Here is an 18255-nt window from a genome sequence, read left to right on the forward strand (position 1 = left end):
AAACTCGAGAAGAAGGCGTCTGTTTGCATTGATTCTGAAAAGATATGTCCATTAGACAACTAGATACAACTTTATATATAAATGTTTCGCTACGTTAATTAACTGTCCATAATCTATGATAACCTTTGTTTAATGTTCTTTTTCCACTGTCTGGTTATTCTTGGATTCTAACCTTATTTTTTTTTATTGGCGGGAGGTCTAAAGAATCTTTTATATTGATGATTAATTTCATATTTCTTTTTTTTATTATTCGGAATAATACTTTTCCCAGCTTTAAATTCTTTTTTCTGAGTTTATTAAAAATTTATTTTTGGAATTTTCTATTTAACAGGGTTCTTTTCTTGATGATTAACTGATCTTTTGTATGATGTACCGTTTTCAAACGATATTCCCGTGAATTGACACCGACTACTAAGTACTAAAATTTCTAATTACTAAATTATGATTTAGTTCCTGATCATCTTTGCGATATTAGAATACCTATCGATATGCAATGCAATGCCTCTGCTTATAAAACAAGAAAGACGAAGATAGCTTTCAATACAAATCTGGCTCTGATCTTTTCTACAGTATACCTGCATAATTCGTTATATTACTTCATTTGACTTTTCCCAAATTTCTGGCCTGTCATAAAATAGAGATAGTAACTAAGCATCTTGATAGAGCTAAATGGGATAATATAAATTTATCGTTCAGCGTTTATATGAAAAAAAGTCTCATACTGTGGCCTTCAGTTGAATATTCAGATATATCGACGACGTATATTAATTAACAATTTTCATTTTCATTCCTACGTTGATTCGATAGATCTCTTTGAACACGAAATAAAAGATACCACAGAGTCTGAAACATCTGTTTTATATTTGGATATTTTACTAGAAAAAGACTTTAATGTTAACTTAATTTTAAAACTTTATGACAAACGTGTTGACTTCAACTTTTCTGTCGTCAACGTCCCTTATTTATGTAATAGTACCTGCTATGTATTACCACCTGCATATGAGTTTACGTCTCCCAGTTGATACGCAAGAGCATGCTCTACTTACGAACAATTTCTAAAAAGAGACAAGCTAATGAAAAATAAGTTGATGAAACAAGAATATCAACAGTCTCGTTTAAAGTCAACATTTTGCAAATTCTATGGTCGATATAAGGACCTTGTCAGCAAATACAATCTATTATGAAGTCGAAGGTTGACAGGCGTTTTTTATACAAATTAGGCCATTATTTTCACTGAATTGTCTACGGATTTTTCAGTTTTCCTGATCATGACAAAAAGCACACGACGGATGTGACCGGTCGTCAGGAGATGCTTACTCCTCTATGGCACCTGATCCCACCTCTGATGGTTTTAGAGGTCCATGTTTGCTCTGCTCCAAATCTGTATTGTTTCAATGGAGTTTTGAGTTTGATTACTGTTCGTTATCTCCATATATCTCATTTTAAAGTAGTCCTGTTATAATAATTATCAATCATATCCTGGGCAAACATTGCTATTCTCTGCTCCTTACACAGGTGCTAGTGGACATAGCTCACATAGGCAAGTATTCCTTACCCTCAGCTTTCATGTATCAGGTGCTAATGAGCATGTTTCATGCTAGTGGACATAGCTCATATAGGCAAGCATTCCTTGCCCTCAGCCTTCATGTATCAGGTGCTAGTGAGCTGTTTCACATAGGCAAGTTTCACTTGCCTTCAACCTGCAGTTTATCCCATTCCACAGAGTAATGTCTGTCTTTTGCCAGTCATAACTGAATTGTTCAAATTCCATATAGTAAGATAATACCGGAGGTACATATGACTTCCCAAATGCTAATTGTGGTGTCATGAATTTGTGCATTTCATCGTATTTTCTTAAGAAGTTGCAGAAAACATCAACTTTCAGTGCATGGCCGTAGGAACCGGGGGGGGGGGGGCACGGGGGGCGTGCCCCCCAATAATTTTGCCGATATATAGATTACTATAGTAAATATAGATAGTATATGCTTGTACCCCCTCAATAAAAACGTCTGATGTGCCCCCCCCCCCCAACTGAATTTGCTTCCTACGGGCCTGCAGTGGAATTTTCTTTCAGACAATATAGACATTTGCATCGCCCACAAAGATTTATGACATGAGATTTTTCAAAGATTTTACGCAACATATCCCAAAATTGAAGCGAGCTTCGACTGTGGTCTCTAATTTTAAAGGAAAACCAATCTCCTATGCAGAGTTGTCTTTCGTTCCTCTCTCAAACACCTCTAGCTAGGTTTCTGACATTTATAAAGTAAAAAAAAAAGATATTCCAAGGAATATTTCAAATTGAATTAATAGTTTTAGATCTATTTAGTACATATCAGCTATTAGCGGAAGCATTGTAATGAATTAAAACAAACGCACTTTTTCTCGTGCTTATCACTGTGGTCTTTCTTTATACAATACTAGATGAAATCCCGCGCAAGCGCGGGGAATTGAATTTATACCACTACCGACAGAAAATATATTGTAGTTCTCTACTGACAGCCTACAGGCTTATAGCAGGAACAAATACTTTGTTCAAATTCCCAATGAAGTAGATTTACCTATCCAATCCACCCATCCCCCCAAACCTCCCGTTTTTTTTGTGTTTGTTTTATTTGTTTTATTTTTTTTTAAAAAATAGCAATTTCATTAATTGACGTTTATTGTGAGACCTGTTATACTATGTTATGGATATTGTGCTTCAGATGCTCTTATTTCATTTCCGTCTAGGATAAAAGCGACGAATATGCACATTTTACTGATAAATTGATTGGGGGTGGGTGGGGGGGGGGGAGGGGGGAATTCACAGGTACTTGGGTCTTGGTTTATAAATATGTTTGTACCTTATTGATATGTAAAAATGTACTTTACTTTTTTACCTTTTTTACCTATCAATAAGGTACATACATATCTATAAACCAAGAACCAAGTACCTGTGTAAAAATTAGCTTTTAACGCCCTATGAATAGGCTCAGTATTTGATACAAAAGACTAAGCTGCAACAATGTAGCCCTCTCCTATTTTTTTTTTGTTTTTTGGATCTGATATTTTCTGGCCTCTCTGTCTGCCCCCCTCCCCCCCCCCTCAAAAAAGGAGAGGGCTACATTATTGCAGCTATAAAAGATTGTATTCAGAAATTAATTGTGCATTGATTAAAGCGCAAATTTTTACATCTTTAATTGTATTGAACAATACCTTATTCATTAATTTTCTCTTTTCATATAAGCAAGTTTATTACGAAGTACAAATTGTACTTCGGGTTCGTTGCCACGATGCTCTCAGTAAGGAATATATACAAATTTTACCGATAAATTTATTAGGAAAACCTACTATATACATGTATATGTAATAGTCTTTCGATATAATTATATTCACAACTTATAGTGTTATCAGTGATTTACCGTTATTTCAATTATGACCATTTACACAAAAGCTTTTTTTTATGGTCATGTAGCTATCATCGCCTCATTTTTTTTTCTTAACATCGGGCTCGATGCTATATGATGTTCTAGAAGCTTCCGTCAATATAAAGATCGGCGAATGACGAAAATATTTTGCACATTTCCCTTTTTTAATCGGTTATCACAACTTATATCTTTTATATCATTTAAATCGAGTTTTGATTGAATAATTCAGTGATGACGTTTCATGTAATAAATAAACGATTGCTTGTTGTCAGTTTCATTAATAATTGCCAGTAACTTAGATCCGCCAACCGGAAACGCCACCGTACTCACGTTTTAGCTATTTCATGGCTGTTTATAGAAAATGAAAGTGGACTTTTAATTTAATGTACGATACTTACTATGCGAGTGAAATCTAAATATAGTTTACGGACATCAGCTTGTATCTAGTGTATTGTTAGAGAAGTAAGTAAGAACTCTGGTGCACCCGTTTCGGAGTTTATTTGCAAAATTTATTAATTTATAAGTATAGATTCTTTTATGATTTATCACATTCATATATTATTCCATTCATATTTCACCACGAAAACTTTTTGAAAACATCAAATTTTTAGGACAAAATGAAGCAAAGACCGTACCTATTTCTTTTTAGAACTATAATATACTCGTATGTAGACTACAAATTCCTAAATGATCATTAGTTGAACTGTAGTTTTAAAACAAGTGGAATTCTTTAAATTTTGCCAGAATTTTGAGTACTCTGATTTTACACATAAAAATAACAGACATTAACAGTAGCTCCGCCGTATTTCAGTTTTGGGAGATACATGTACTGCACAGTAAACTTCACTTATCAATATTAATCTATATAGGTAGCATTTATTATATAAAGCCCATTATGCTCAGATTGGAAGGTAGAAGACATCCAATTTTGCTGGCTTGGTGTAAAATGTGGAGGATGGAGGCTCCAAAATGGAGTATCACAGAGTGCAAGGGGTAGAGCCTCTCATGTCAATTTCAACATATTTGCCTATTTTATCTGTCATTCAGTTTAAGACCCTAAAACCTATTTAATCTGTCAATACTTCATATGTTACTGTTGGACAACAGCGCGGGATATAAATCTTACCGAAGTTAACATGTTTCCGTTGCATTCAGCATCTGTTATCTAATAAAATTTAAATCAAAAGCTCTTGATTCCAGATGGAAAGAGAGGAAGACCAAAAACAACATGGAGGAAGGACAGTGAAAAATGAGATACATGTACACGTAAGAACCATGCAGCACTCTTTGGGGATCACTGACGAGACTGGTCCAGGACAGGCGGAAGTGAAAAGACTGTTGTTTTGGGCTGATATCAGTTTATTGTTTTTCAGTTGTTTTTCATAATAACAATGCACTAAAGAATAATTTTGATGCTGTTTTTGTTTCATTCGGTTTCCGTTATCTTAAAAATTTAAATTAAAAGCAAAGCTGCTCCCCTTGTTGACATGTGAAGGCCATTAATTGTTTCACTGTTTTTCATTAACATATTTCATTTGCTATTGTCTAGTGGTCTGCACAAAATTGAATTTCGGTATAAAATACATTCATTCAGTCAACTTCAAAGGAATTATCTTTTAAGTGTTTGGATCATGTGACACTCTAACAAGTTCTCACAGAATATTGAAATTGAGATGACAGATTTAATAAGCAATTGCTAAAATTGCAATTACAAGATGTTCCACCTCTTGCATCAAATAATGACACAAAAGGTTCCATCACTTGCACTTTCTGAAACTCCACTTTGGAACCTCTATCCTCCACATTTTACATCAAGCCATTTTTGCTGAAGTTTTGCGATAAGCTTTTGTATTTGATAAAGGATCATTCTCTATAAGGCCGTTTTGCGGCCTACAATGACTTCAAATTTTCAAATAGTATTTTTTCCCTTAAAAACTGCATGAGTCAGTAGGCTAATGTTCCAATTTAATGATAAATGTTGATTGGTTAATGATATAAAAGTATTTGTTATGATATAGGGTCACAAAGTAAAGTACTATCGGTCCGTATTAGCATTAGGGTAATGGGAAAACTCAAGAGGGTTGGTGTGTTAGGTAACTCCTACACATGTCATAACCACCTTTAACCAACACCAAAATTTGCATGTAAACTTCTTATGAACATAAAAAGTGACTACCAAATTATCAACTTGGTTAAAGGTGGTTATGACATGTAAATAAAAACTTTTTGCTTCATTTTTACGATATTTGCAGGAAAAGCTAACTACTTACAATGAAGGGTATCAGCTTATGTAGATTATTTCTTATTATAAACTTCCACTTAGAGTACATGTTTCTATTGATTTACTAAGAATTAATATAAGCCATGCATGTTTACTCAAAAAAGGAAAACTTTTTACTTAAAAAATCTAAAATCAAAGGACTGAAATGACTGGTTGTTATGAAATTACGTGAATACAAGTCTCATTGAACTATCTGCTAGAAATAAAGAAATTCTTTTATAGACTATAAGACATGAATATAAGTTACTTATTATAATTATATTTTTTATAAGGATAGTTTAGTTTATCTATGCTACTTCTTTGTATTTGTATTTCCTTAGGAGTACTGCATATTTGTTATTAGTTCTAGAAATGATAAAAGCTATTTTTGTTGTAGCGGGAAGATGCATTTGCTATTTGTGTTATAAACTTAATTTTTCTATGGGTACACATGTAACTTTTATAGATAGAGAATTACTGATGGGATGGTTTCATGATAGAAATTCTCGCCTCGACCTTTTAGAAGGACACTTTTCCGTATGAGTGACATAGGATCCATGTATTTTGTTAACTGGGTGTTGAGAGGACTCAATCTATTCATCACACTTCTTTGGTAGCATCAATATAAGTTATGAGAACAGTAGTTCTGTCTTCGAAAATAAAACGCCAAGGAGGAAAGGGGTTCCTAAATGTCACGTGATTGATAATTGAATGTTGCTTTACGTCATTTTAGAATTTTTCACCCAGATAAAGAGATCATTCACTTAAGGTGAAGTGTCACAATTTTGATTTATGCATGGTTTCAGTATTGACCAACACCTACCGTGGGACAGGACCTCCTTCTTTAAGATAATATCCAAGAGACCCATGACTTTTACTTTCAATGCTGAGGACTTAGCAAAGGAACTGTCACTACCCGTGTTAAACACCTTAGTTCTTGACGCAGCACGGAAAGAGAATTTAATTCTCAGGTTTCAAGAGTGCGAAAGGAGTGTCATCTCTTACGGTCCATTTTGTACCTGGGATGTTGTAGAACTCTGTTAGTCCATGGATATACTAAAACTTCTGATATGCGTAGTGGAAGGAACTGTTGAAAATCTACTCCATTTTATGGAGTGCCGTGGGGGGGGGGGGGGCTCGACTTTTATACATACATTTGTGTATTATAGTTAAGATAGCATTTTAAATTAATTATATAGTTTTACATGCGTAATTAAATTGAATCAAATCAACTCTTACGATGTTATTTCATTTTACGTCGATATATATATTTTTAATACAACCGTTCTGAGTTTTATGTACTGACTATTAACATGTACTTGCATTAATATTTTCATCCTGTAAATTAATGAATTCTTAATTTTTTTTGCAAATGTAGACTATATTCTATAAATTACAACTTAATTTTGATTTAATCACAAACAAAATTCATTTATTGCTTTAAACATTTGATACACAACTTTTATAGTTCAAAAGAAACTTAGAAATCTCATTTCTTGCATGGGCATTTTATGCGTAAAATAGGTACCACATCTATAGAAACAATACACAAGTACAATATAAACATATATAAAATAATACTTTTAATTAAATGCTAATTAAACATTTTTCAACATCGTACGAGGTGCATTTTGTAAAGATTTACATTCAAAATATGCAAAATGTGAATGCATCAAAATTCTTGCCATAAAAAAATAACTTTAGCCTTAAATTAAACAATCTTTGCTTATAATACTTAAGTCTGATATGTTTCCGACATAAATAAACAATTTTTGATCATTAACATCTAGAAACATGCATGAAAACTTGATGTAAATAGACCTACTCTCAATTTTTCTTTACTTGACGGCCGTTTGTGATCTTTAAATCACGCGACTTAGGTGATCGATGTTGAAATACAAGCATCAAAATCATGAAATATAATGATTAAAGTTACATAAAATCACATTTTTAAGTGATTTTATCGTAGGCCGGAAAATGGCCTTATAGAGAATCATCCTTTATATTGTAGACACCCATATGATGATTCATTTTTCGTGCATAAAATTTGACATAAATTAATTTCCTAATTAGCCATATCTGAGATGTATATATTCATAATGACTGTGACACATATGTAGTCATGTACATGTAATTTAATTTTTGAGTAGAAATTACATATGTACGGATGTGCAAATCAACATTTTTAGAGCTTGTGTCGAATCCCATTTTATAGATTTATTACAATGAAATATGTCCAAATTAAATCAAATATTGTGATCAATTTATTCTGTTTTATTGTCCAGTGGGTCACCATATATCACCACAGTATGTTTAGATTACAGCAAAACAAATAAATCCCAATACACGATTTGAAAGATATCGAGCAAGCCAAACATCCATAGTGCCATCTTATTTGTTTTGTACCTTGTTTTTACTGTTTTGTACAACAAAGGTTTGCACAAATGACAAAATCTAAATTAATAACTTTGAACAAATTGCCGTTAATTTATTAGCATGAATACAATGGAAATTTAAAATGAATGAATATTTTAATAGAAAATTTTCACATATCAGAAAAGTAAATTCAGTTTACATCGTACATAATATGACTCCAAATGGTCTTAGCTTCTGATAGATGTGAAAAAGTAATCAGTATATCGATTCCCAAAAATAGTGACTTGTAAAATATACACTGTACATGTAGCATAAATAAATAAATGAAAATTAAAGTAATTGTTAACTAGTCCTGCTGATACCAATCATTATTCATTCTTGAATTCATTAGCACTCGGTTACCGGAGATTCGTTTGTTATCGGGCTTCCATGCAGGGCCAATTTCTTCACCTTAAAAAAAATGGATAAAAATTTTCCTCGTAAGTGGCATTAAATACCTTCATAAAAAATCATTTTATTACCATTAAAGACGCAGAATCACAAATACCTGTGAATATATTATACTTCTGTCGCACAGGTATTTCTCTTTCAACTCCTGGCCCAATCATTTGACCTAGTTTTCCGTGTATGCGGTTGTACTGTGACCAGTAGGTGGGGGCATTTGGATCAGTGTGCACTGTATTTCGCATGTCCTTGCCCTCCGTCTGGTCAATCCGATTGACCAGAGATGTCAGATGAAGACGATTCGCCTGTGAAAAAATAATAAGTTTTATTCTCTTTAGTGAATATATCACATAATACATAAATTACGCTGATACAGAAAAAAGAGAAAGGGTTTTCAGTATGATACAGTGATAATAGGGATCTATAATTTTTGGGGGATTTTGTTCTGTGTTCCCATCTCCATAAATGATCAATGCCCGACACATTTTTCTCCATCACCTGAAAACACACTTCAAGCATTTTAATTCTTATCGTGTTCTGAAAAAAATCAAATGAGTCATTTTTGCAAATGTGATTTTAGTAATGCAAATTATTAATCACAATTTTTTTATTGAAAGTTTTTAACAGGATTTTCAGCGAAAAGGAATTTATTTGAGAACAAGAAAGTTATTTCAGATATACTTTCAAACTACATGTATTTGCTACAATTAGCAATCTAAATTGAAAATATGATTTAACTAGAAAACTTGGTCAAAGTCATACAGAGTCCGGCAGTTGGTTTATTTCAATAATGTTGGCCTATTTATCAATAATGAGCACTGAATCCTCTATATTTGTGTTGTGAATAAAATGTCTGCATTTTATACGACCATTTTTTACGTACCGGTATACTGCCAAAAAAATCATTTAAGAATAAACTTTGACCTTTTGCATGAAGATCTAAAATATATCAAACTCTTCCTTTTATCATTGTCTACATATGTATGAAATTATTCTTTGATATTAAAACTACTAGAGTAACTGTACTACATCACATAAAAATTAGTAGCTATAGGAATATTGCATCACAATGTCATAGCAATTATCTCAAGTGTTGACCTAGAATTTTGACCATGTCATCCGAAAACCTATAAACATTCTCCATCTATACAGTACGTATGAAGCCTATAGGATAAAAAATATACACATTAACACAACATGTAAGTGTATCAACCATCATGCTAACTATTAATTTGAATTTTGACCTTTAAACAAGTGACCCCCAAACTATACGAAAAATGTCTTCTTCTATCATCTTCTACCTATGTAGGAAGTATGAAGGTTGTAGATTGAAAGGTACTCAAGTTGATGGCTTTAAAACAGACCAGGCCCGTAGCAAAGTTTTTCAAAGTTGTTGTTGTTGGTGGTGGTGGTGGTGGGGGGGGGGGGGCTCCAAATAAAAAAATGTCAAAAGAGTGCCCCACCCCTTGCGTAATACGGGCCTGCAGACAGATGGACTCGGTGATCAATAAGGGCACCTGCATCTTGATGCTCAGACTTAGGTAGAAGGCAGGATGAAATCATAATGTATCAGTGATATAATAAATTGTGTTATTTTCTCTCTTAAAATTGATACTTTTATCGCCAAATAGTTTTGTTGAGGGCTACTATACACTAGTACACAGATTCCTACACATTTACTAAAGGGGACATTACTTTAGCTTGAACCATCTGCAAAGGTTGCATAAAACATATATGTATTGAAAAAGCAGCATTAAATATGTGTCGTATGAACAAGCGGGACAACTACTGTACAGGTTATGTACTCTAGTATCTAGTCACTTACATTCTGTTGGTTTAAGAACTTCTCCCTCTGTAACTAATTAACAATATCATTGCAATTTAACTAATTAATGTTTTCTTGTATAAGTTCTGAAAGCCAATATGAAAAGAATTATTTGAAAGAAATAAAATGATTCTTGGTGCATGTATATAATAAGCTTCGTAAAAGAAAAAAAAAATAAACAGAAAAGAAATGCACTGCAAAATATGAAATTATTTTCATATTGATGTTGCTATTTGAAGCCTTTATAGGAAAATATTTAAAAATTCCTGTTTAATTTATACAGATTGTCTTGATCCTACACTGCATAATAAGCTGACTGATGATTAATTTAACAATTTGAATATGAAAAGATTCTTTCATATTTCTTTGTGAAAATTTGGACCTCTCTTCATTCAAGATATTTAAGGAGGCTGGGGGTCAACAAATTAACCATCAGATATAACTTAATTTTTTAGGTATGATATCTTAAGCTGTCAACTTTCATTTGGCAAAGAAAAATTTCATAAATTTTAGTTTTAAAATTTGATCATTTTTGTATATCTTTATATGGAGCTCTTCTTCTAAAGGAATTCTTTTTATAAAATGTTGTATTAGGAGAAGACTATCTAAGTTTCTGAACTTGTGTCCGATCCTTTTGACTTTGTCAATAAAATATGTTCAATTCAATTCTTCTAAAGGAGATCAATATAGTCTGCAAATGGCCACAACCCCCCAGCCTTCTTAAATAAATTTGATTATGTACTACATGAGGATACTTGCATAAATTACTAGTATCTGACAATTACTTTGGACCCATCGATCTCCCTAGCTGGTCCCATGACTTGAACAAACTTGAAACATTTTGTATGTAAAACTTTGAACTCTTTTTGCGATCTCGTGCCTGCCCCAGGAGCAATGGTTTGAATAACTTGATACTGCATTACATGAAAATACTTACATTCCAGTAAGTCAGACAATTTTAGCTTTGTTAACAAATGTAGGTCACTTAAGTAACTAAGGTAAACTAAAATACCAGACACATACGGGTATAATGTCCTTTTCGAAATATGTCTTGGCATACTGAGTATCAAATGTTGTGTCCTGCATGTTCTGACCAATGGTCCACTGCGATCTGTGCATAGAGGGACACAGCGGGGGTCTCCGGACAGGATTCAACTTCTTACTCCCGCTATAATACTGAAACCAATAAAGAGATATTATGGTTAACGAATGAATGAACGAGCACAGTAGTACCACTTAAAATATATCTGTTAAACAGACATTTACATATTTAAACTGGTCTTTTTAAATGAAGAGAATTTTTAGAGAAAGGGGAAGGGAGTTCACTCATTGGTATCCTCCCAGCTGTCTCTTTCCTTCCTCCCATCACATGCAACAAGTTCTTCAACCCTCACCTCCTTGAATTTGAGGTTTCAATCTCCTTTTAGCAAATATTTAAAATTTAAGATGAATTAACTATATATTCAATAAAAAATTCCTATGTTATTTTTGTGAATCTTAGAACAAAGGTTGAGAGTTCAGTATTTTACCACCTATTATGCCAAAACCTCCACAAAAATTGGCATTTATACACTTGAGCAACTGTTTGATTAATAAAGTGGGATCTTGTTCAAAAAATTGATTTGTTAGATCAAATTAAAATTATTCCAATCAAGGTCTATGGCATCAAAACTTTGGGCAATAATATATTTATAAAGGATGTCCTTGATACAATGAATTATAACCGACCTACCCGAAAGCCATCATCCATGACACTTGAATCTAATCCAAAGTCATTGAAAAAATCATATTGTCTGCAGATCACAACATGGAGAATGGCCAGGTTATTAAATTGAACAGAATTTGCTGAAACAGGCACAATCAATTTGCATTCGAAAATCAATTTTAAAAATGAGTGATGAATTCCTGCAATAACAGAGGTGTGTTGAAGAAACCAATGTCGGCTCTTCTGGTGTTTATTAGACTCTTAGTAACTTAGAATTGATCAAGCAAAACAGCCGGTAGAGTTGTATGTCTGCTATCTCCAACAGACGTACTTATTCTTTTATCTGTACTTATCTAAAAATCTCAAATAACACAACATTTAGTAATTTTATCCCTTGGTTTATCGATTTATTTAAGCTCATTTGATTTGTGTCTGAATGAATCTTGAAAACAATGGACGTTAATTTGATGGCTATCCTTCTCCTGGGTCATTTAAGAATATGTGAATAACTTGCGGAAGATATTAAAATCATTAACAAAACATATTTAAAATTCAATGTCAAATAAAACAAAAGTAATAAATGTTATAGTTTACTATTCATAATTAGTTGTGACATATGTTACATGCATGTATAAAATCCTTCAAAATTAATACATGTATTGTAATAAATATTCCAAGTTAATCCTCCATAATAACAGATAAATCTCAGTTTTAAATTTGTACTTTTAATTCATCTTTCTTCTAATTTTCGAATAGAAAAAAGAGACACCTACGTATATGTAATCAAAATTCTTTTTTCGGTATATAATTTGGCCCCACAAAATACACACAGACTTGATAAATATTGACCTGCCTTCACAGGTACATGTCTTCTTATATCAATTTATTGATTATGTATTCATGAGGTATTAAGTAAATACAGATTTTTATCCAGGTATGGGGTTACTTTTATAAAGTTTGATTGCACACCTTTGTAAACCCAAATAATGGTAAGCCACACAGAGGCGCATGCCATAAAAACGACTGCTCGGTAAGCGCAGACTAAAGTAGGAATCTGCTAATAGCTTAATGACAAAGAGTTCGAAAATGGAAGGTTTTCTTAGCATTAAAAAAGTCATTTATCTTCCAATAATATAGAGTGTTGCTATATAAGTCGAGACAATGGTATTACACGTGCAATGATAGTACAAATGTTCACAGTAAAGACTTGTAAAGGCACACACGTACACGTATATGCTTAAATTTTCAACTTTGTTTCGTTAACAACCGTGTGTATATTTCTTATATAAATATATAATATTTTTTCTTCAAAAATTGCATTTTTTGTGTTGATTTGCTTAGCATATGATAACGAATTTTTTAAGCTATCCTTTATCATTCCATATATTTCACCTTCTTTCATATGTTGTTTTTCTTTCTTTTTTGTTTTGTTTTGTTTTGTTTTATTATTATTATTTTTTTTTTTTTAAACTTAGGAAGCCTTCATCCTACCACCCACAATCCCGGCTGAACGTCTGTAGAAATCATTATTAAACATATGATAAGGTTGAATTTTTAGAAAGAAAAAATCCAAATCTTGCATGCCCTAGTGAAATAAGATAGCATGTTAAAAGAAAATTTTTAAAAAATGCTGGTGGCAGAATTACTTGAGAATGAGTTTTTATCTTCAATAAATTTCAATCGTCATATATTAACAACTGTTCTGTATATAGCATACTGGATTTACGAAACCTATCAGCACTTCATATCACGGAGCTACATCGGAATTTTAGAAGTGTCTTGTCAACAATACTTTTGATTATGTATACAATCAAATAAATTCAAAATAACATGTCGGGACATTGCTAGGAGAATTTGCAATCTTGATTTGTTTAAAATCCCCATAGATAAAAACTTCAAGGGTAAAAAGACATGAATAAGTTTAAACCACTTTTAAATTTCACAACTATTTCCTTTCAGACATAGTTTAAGACATTTGTGGTTAATTGCATTAAATTATTTTTTTTGTACATTTTTACAAAATGGATATTGATATTCAACGGGGTTTTATTTAATAAAAATATATAATATTTAAATTGGGTTGAATCAACCGAAAAAAGTTTTTTTGTTTCGTTTTTGTTGTTTTTTTTTTTTTGTTGTTTTTTTTTTGTTTTGTTTTGTTTTGTATTTTTTTTTTTTTTTTTTTTTTTTTTTTTTTACAATTTTGATGAAAATTAAAAAAAGAAAAAAAGAGGAGAAAATGGTGACATAATGATCAAATTTTGTTTACTCTCACCAATAAATTGTCAATATGTAGAGTTCGGGAGATGTTAAAAATATCAGTGGTTACTAAGGCAGCTAATATTGGAAAGGAAAGGGGTAGACAAACAATGGACAACGATAAACAAATGTTTGGGGGTTTTTTTCTGTGAAAAAAAAATTCTTAGATGAACCTAGGATTTCTGACTAAATTAATGGGCCATATTGGACAAAGTAAAAATTAAAATGTATACTAATTTATTACGTAATTAATGTTCTCACCTGTTTTGTAGTAGTCTTGAATTCCTCTACAGGTGAGTACGGGGGTTTTGTAAGTGTCAATGTAGATTTGTGCATTGCACGTACCCCCCTGCCATATTGATAGGGGGCAGTTTTAGTCCTATCATTATAAGGCAATGAAGAAATCACAGGATAAATACATCCATCTTCCGTTAAAATTGTACACGCAGTTTTTCCCTGTCCGTATTTCACATAGGGACTTGGTCCTGGACCCTTCAACATTGTAAACTTTTCTTTTTCCCTCTCCCCCTTCCTTACATTCTTCCAGTTTTACGAACACAACCGAATACAAGATCGGATTAAAACTTATTTCCACTGATAAGCTCCATTGAACTTTCGGTATTGATTACTATGCAAGTGTCAAATTATTTACCATTCAACCATGCTGAAAAGTGCCAGATTACCCGAGGAAACTTTGAGACGATATAGCTCAAACTTAATTGGGTCTTGTTTTTTAAACGCACAGATCAAATTATCACGTGTACGCTGTATATTCTGTATACACCTTATATGTCAAGTCTCTATCAAAGAAAAATAATGGTATAATTTTATCTGCAGAAAAGGATTACATTTTAATCAATATATGAAAATTAAGTCTAACGATTTGTTTATGTGGAAGTATTTAAATACCGTCACCAAGCACTTGTCGTCAGCTGAACAATCCAGCTAATCCATAAAATAGTTACTGGAAGGCCAAAACTCATTTTAAAACCATTTAAATACCAAAGACAAACTTTTCCCTTTCAAACCTGGTTTTTAAGTAGTCTGTATAGGTTTTGTGTATTTTGAACACACGATTGTTTCTGAGATTTCAATAGCTGAGCAAAATAATTGCATATTAATCTCTGCTAGGATACTTGAAAATAAAAAGGAAACAGATAATTTCCCTCTGCCGAGAGTAATAACAGGAAACAGCCTCGATAACCCCCTCCCCCACCCTATCCCACTCCCCAAATACTAAAATCATGCAAGCAAAGCGGGGTGAAGTACATATCACATAAAATTTTGAACCTATATCTACAGAGGTAGGTTTTTTTTTACTTATCGAATGTGATCAAAAAGTCTCGGCTGAAGTAAGTGTGGACTAAAAAAGGTTGGGGTGAGGGTGCGGGGGGTAAACGACTGAACAAACGAACGATAAGATTACCAAGTTTAGATACCGGTATATATTAGAAAATATTGAGCCGAACATCATAGGTTGAAGACAAAGTCTGTCAACATGTTTTCAATAATAAAGGTGGTACTGTGAAAAATCTCCCTTCATCCAATTCTTGATTTCATCAATATCTATGCATTTTCATGATTTTCTCGGGGAAAATATGGTTCTGATGTTTCTTGAACATAAAAAATATATATACACTAAATACTAGTCCTCACACAAGATGAAACTATATATATACTATAAAATGCTGGGAGTGTCTGTATTTACATAAGGACTGTTCACAACTATTGAGTAATCGATTATAAATCTGCTTTTTAATCATGTTTTAAATTTTGATTTTGATGTCTTTTAAAAATACGTACTTGGACTTAATCCATGAATTTATAGAGCATGCTTTACATTTTAAGGTTAAAAATGCATCAATTTAACCTTACCTATAACAATCTAGATTGCTAGCGATAAATTTAAATTGATAAATTTTAAACTGTTAATGTAACACATGTCAGATCCAGACAAGCGTGAAATATGCAAAGATATGATTCAATAATGTTTTTGATTAAAAAAAAATTAAAAACAAAACAAAGATAAAAATCAAACAATAAAAACAATTTTGATATACTAGTATCAAACATTTACTTTCTGATATCATATACTCGATTTTATTGAAACTAGAAAAACATTTTGAGATACTAGAAATTCGAGTTTTTGCGATAAATGAATAATTTTTCTTTTATTTAACATTTTTAAATTTAAAAAAAAAAAAGTTCTCGAAATTACTAAAATCATACACTTTCTTTATACCCCAATAGATATGCATTTACATGTGAAGTGATAACATAACATAGTCATTCTATAGAAATAAATCAATCAGTTGAGGAACTTTTTATCAGTTGTTTCTATTTAACTTCCCCGTGAACCCAACCCTACCCAATAAATCAAATGCATAGTTTAGAGAAAAATCAATGTGCACTAGTTTCCTTCATCGTTTACTAGTATTCTGAACAGGAATGAAATATCGAGTCTGATGTTACTTCATCTAAAATTTAAATTGTTTTTCTATTCACGGATATTTATACATGTGCATGTAGATGATCTATGACGATTTATATACAGGAGAGTTGTCAAATGCAAGTTCACCATATATAAGCACGGTGAAATAAACAATCAATCAAACAAACAAAACAAAACAAAAAAGAAATTGTTAAGTAGAATCATACATACATGTAGTTCTATATAAAATGAATCTTTTTTTAGCTCATAAAATTCGACAAAACTCTAGCAAAATAATATTCAACATATCAAGGCCACTTGTGACAACAACCAAACAAACAAGATGTGTTTGTGAAACACTGATGTGCCCGTATGGCAACTTATAGCGAAGGTTAAACTTTCTCAGAAGCAAATCGAATATGTTGGTATCCAAAGTAAGGTCTTGTCCCGAGGAGTATACCTGTGAAATATGAAAGCCCCAGCAGCAACAATTGAATAGATACGGAGATGGTAAAAGATTTTCAAAAGTAAGTCAAACATCAAGGTAAAATGGTCAAAATTAATGGTACCCGAGGAAAAGCCTTCTCACAAGAAATACACAGAGAAATATGAAAGCCCTAGCACCAAACGTTCGAAAGTTATGGCCAAGGTTAAAGTTGTTCAAAAATAGGTCAAACTCCTAGGTTAAGGTCAAAGGTCAAAATTGTTGGTATCCAAGGATAGGTCTTGTCACAAGGATTACATATGTGAAGAATGAAAGCCCTAATACCAACCGTTCAAAAATTATGACCAAGGTTAAAGTTGTTCAAAAGTAGGTCAAACTCTTAGGTTAAGGTCAAAGGGTCAAAATTGTTGGTATCCAAGGGTAGGTCTTGTCACAAGGATTACATATGTGAGGAATGAAAGCCCTAACACCAACCATTCAAAAATTATGGCCAAGGTTAAAGTTTTTCAAAAGTAGGTCAAACTGTTAAGGTCAAAGGGTCAAAATTGTTGGTATCCAAGGGTAGGTCTTGTCACAAGGATTACATATGTGAAGAATGAAAGCCCTAATACCAACCGTTCAAAAATTATGACCAAGGTTAAAGTTGTTCAAAAGTAGGTCAAACTCTTAGGTTAAGGTCAAAGGGTCAAAATTGTTGGTATCCAAGGGTAGGTCTTGTCACAAGGATTACATATGTGAGGAATGAAAGCCCTAACACCAACCGTTCAAAAATTATGGCCAAGGTTAAAGTTTTTCAAAAGTAGGTCAAACTCCTAGGTTAATTAATATATTAATATATACCATTTGACCCAAATTCGGAAAAATAAATCGGCGTAAAAATAATCCAGACTTATAATTTTATGTTTAAGATGTACAATCAAAAGGCAAACCAATATACATATGTACATAAAGCCATAAATACCCCCCCCCCCCCCCCCAACTATAAGAAAATTGAGTTATTCCCCTTTTTATGATGAAATTTAGGTCACTGACTGGTAAAAGAAAGATAACTCTTGCATATCTACTTGTCAGTCAAAGATTGCAATACGACAAATAGCGGTTTA

At 32.4% G+C, this 18255-nt stretch overlaps 1 protein-coding gene across 2 annotated transcripts; it reads right to left on the reverse strand.

Moving 5' to 3' along the window:
• Window positions 1-8130: 8130 nt before the first annotated feature.
• On the reverse strand, window positions 8131-15023 carry LOC133184593 (uncharacterized). Of its 2 annotated transcripts, XM_061319678.1 has the most exons (5): window positions 14538-15023; window positions 11336-11488; window positions 10313-10345; window positions 8591-8792; window positions 8131-8493 (listed from the first exon to the last, which is right to left on the reverse strand). In XM_061319678.1, exons 1-5 carry the CDS (start codon window positions 14775-14777, stop codon window positions 8390-8392), a joined length of 732 nt encoding a protein of 243 aa, XP_061175662.1. In that variant the 5' UTR covers window positions 14778-15023; the 3' UTR covers window positions 8131-8389. The 2 variants fall into 2 exon arrangements, with proteins under 2 accessions (XP_061175662.1, XP_061175663.1); XM_061319679.1 differs by lacking the exon at window positions 10313-10345 and having other exon boundaries at window positions 14538-15016.
• Between the last annotated feature and the right edge of the window lie 3232 nt (window positions 15024-18255).

The sequence above is a fragment of the Saccostrea echinata genome, unplaced genomic scaffold (genome assembly GCF_033153115.1).
Source record: "Saccostrea echinata isolate AGI-Se365-2 ecotype Australia unplaced genomic scaffold, CSIRO_AGI_Sech_v1 ptg000010l, whole genome shotgun sequence".
Taxonomy (NCBI): domain Eukaryota; kingdom Metazoa; phylum Mollusca; class Bivalvia; order Ostreida; family Ostreidae; genus Saccostrea; species Saccostrea echinata.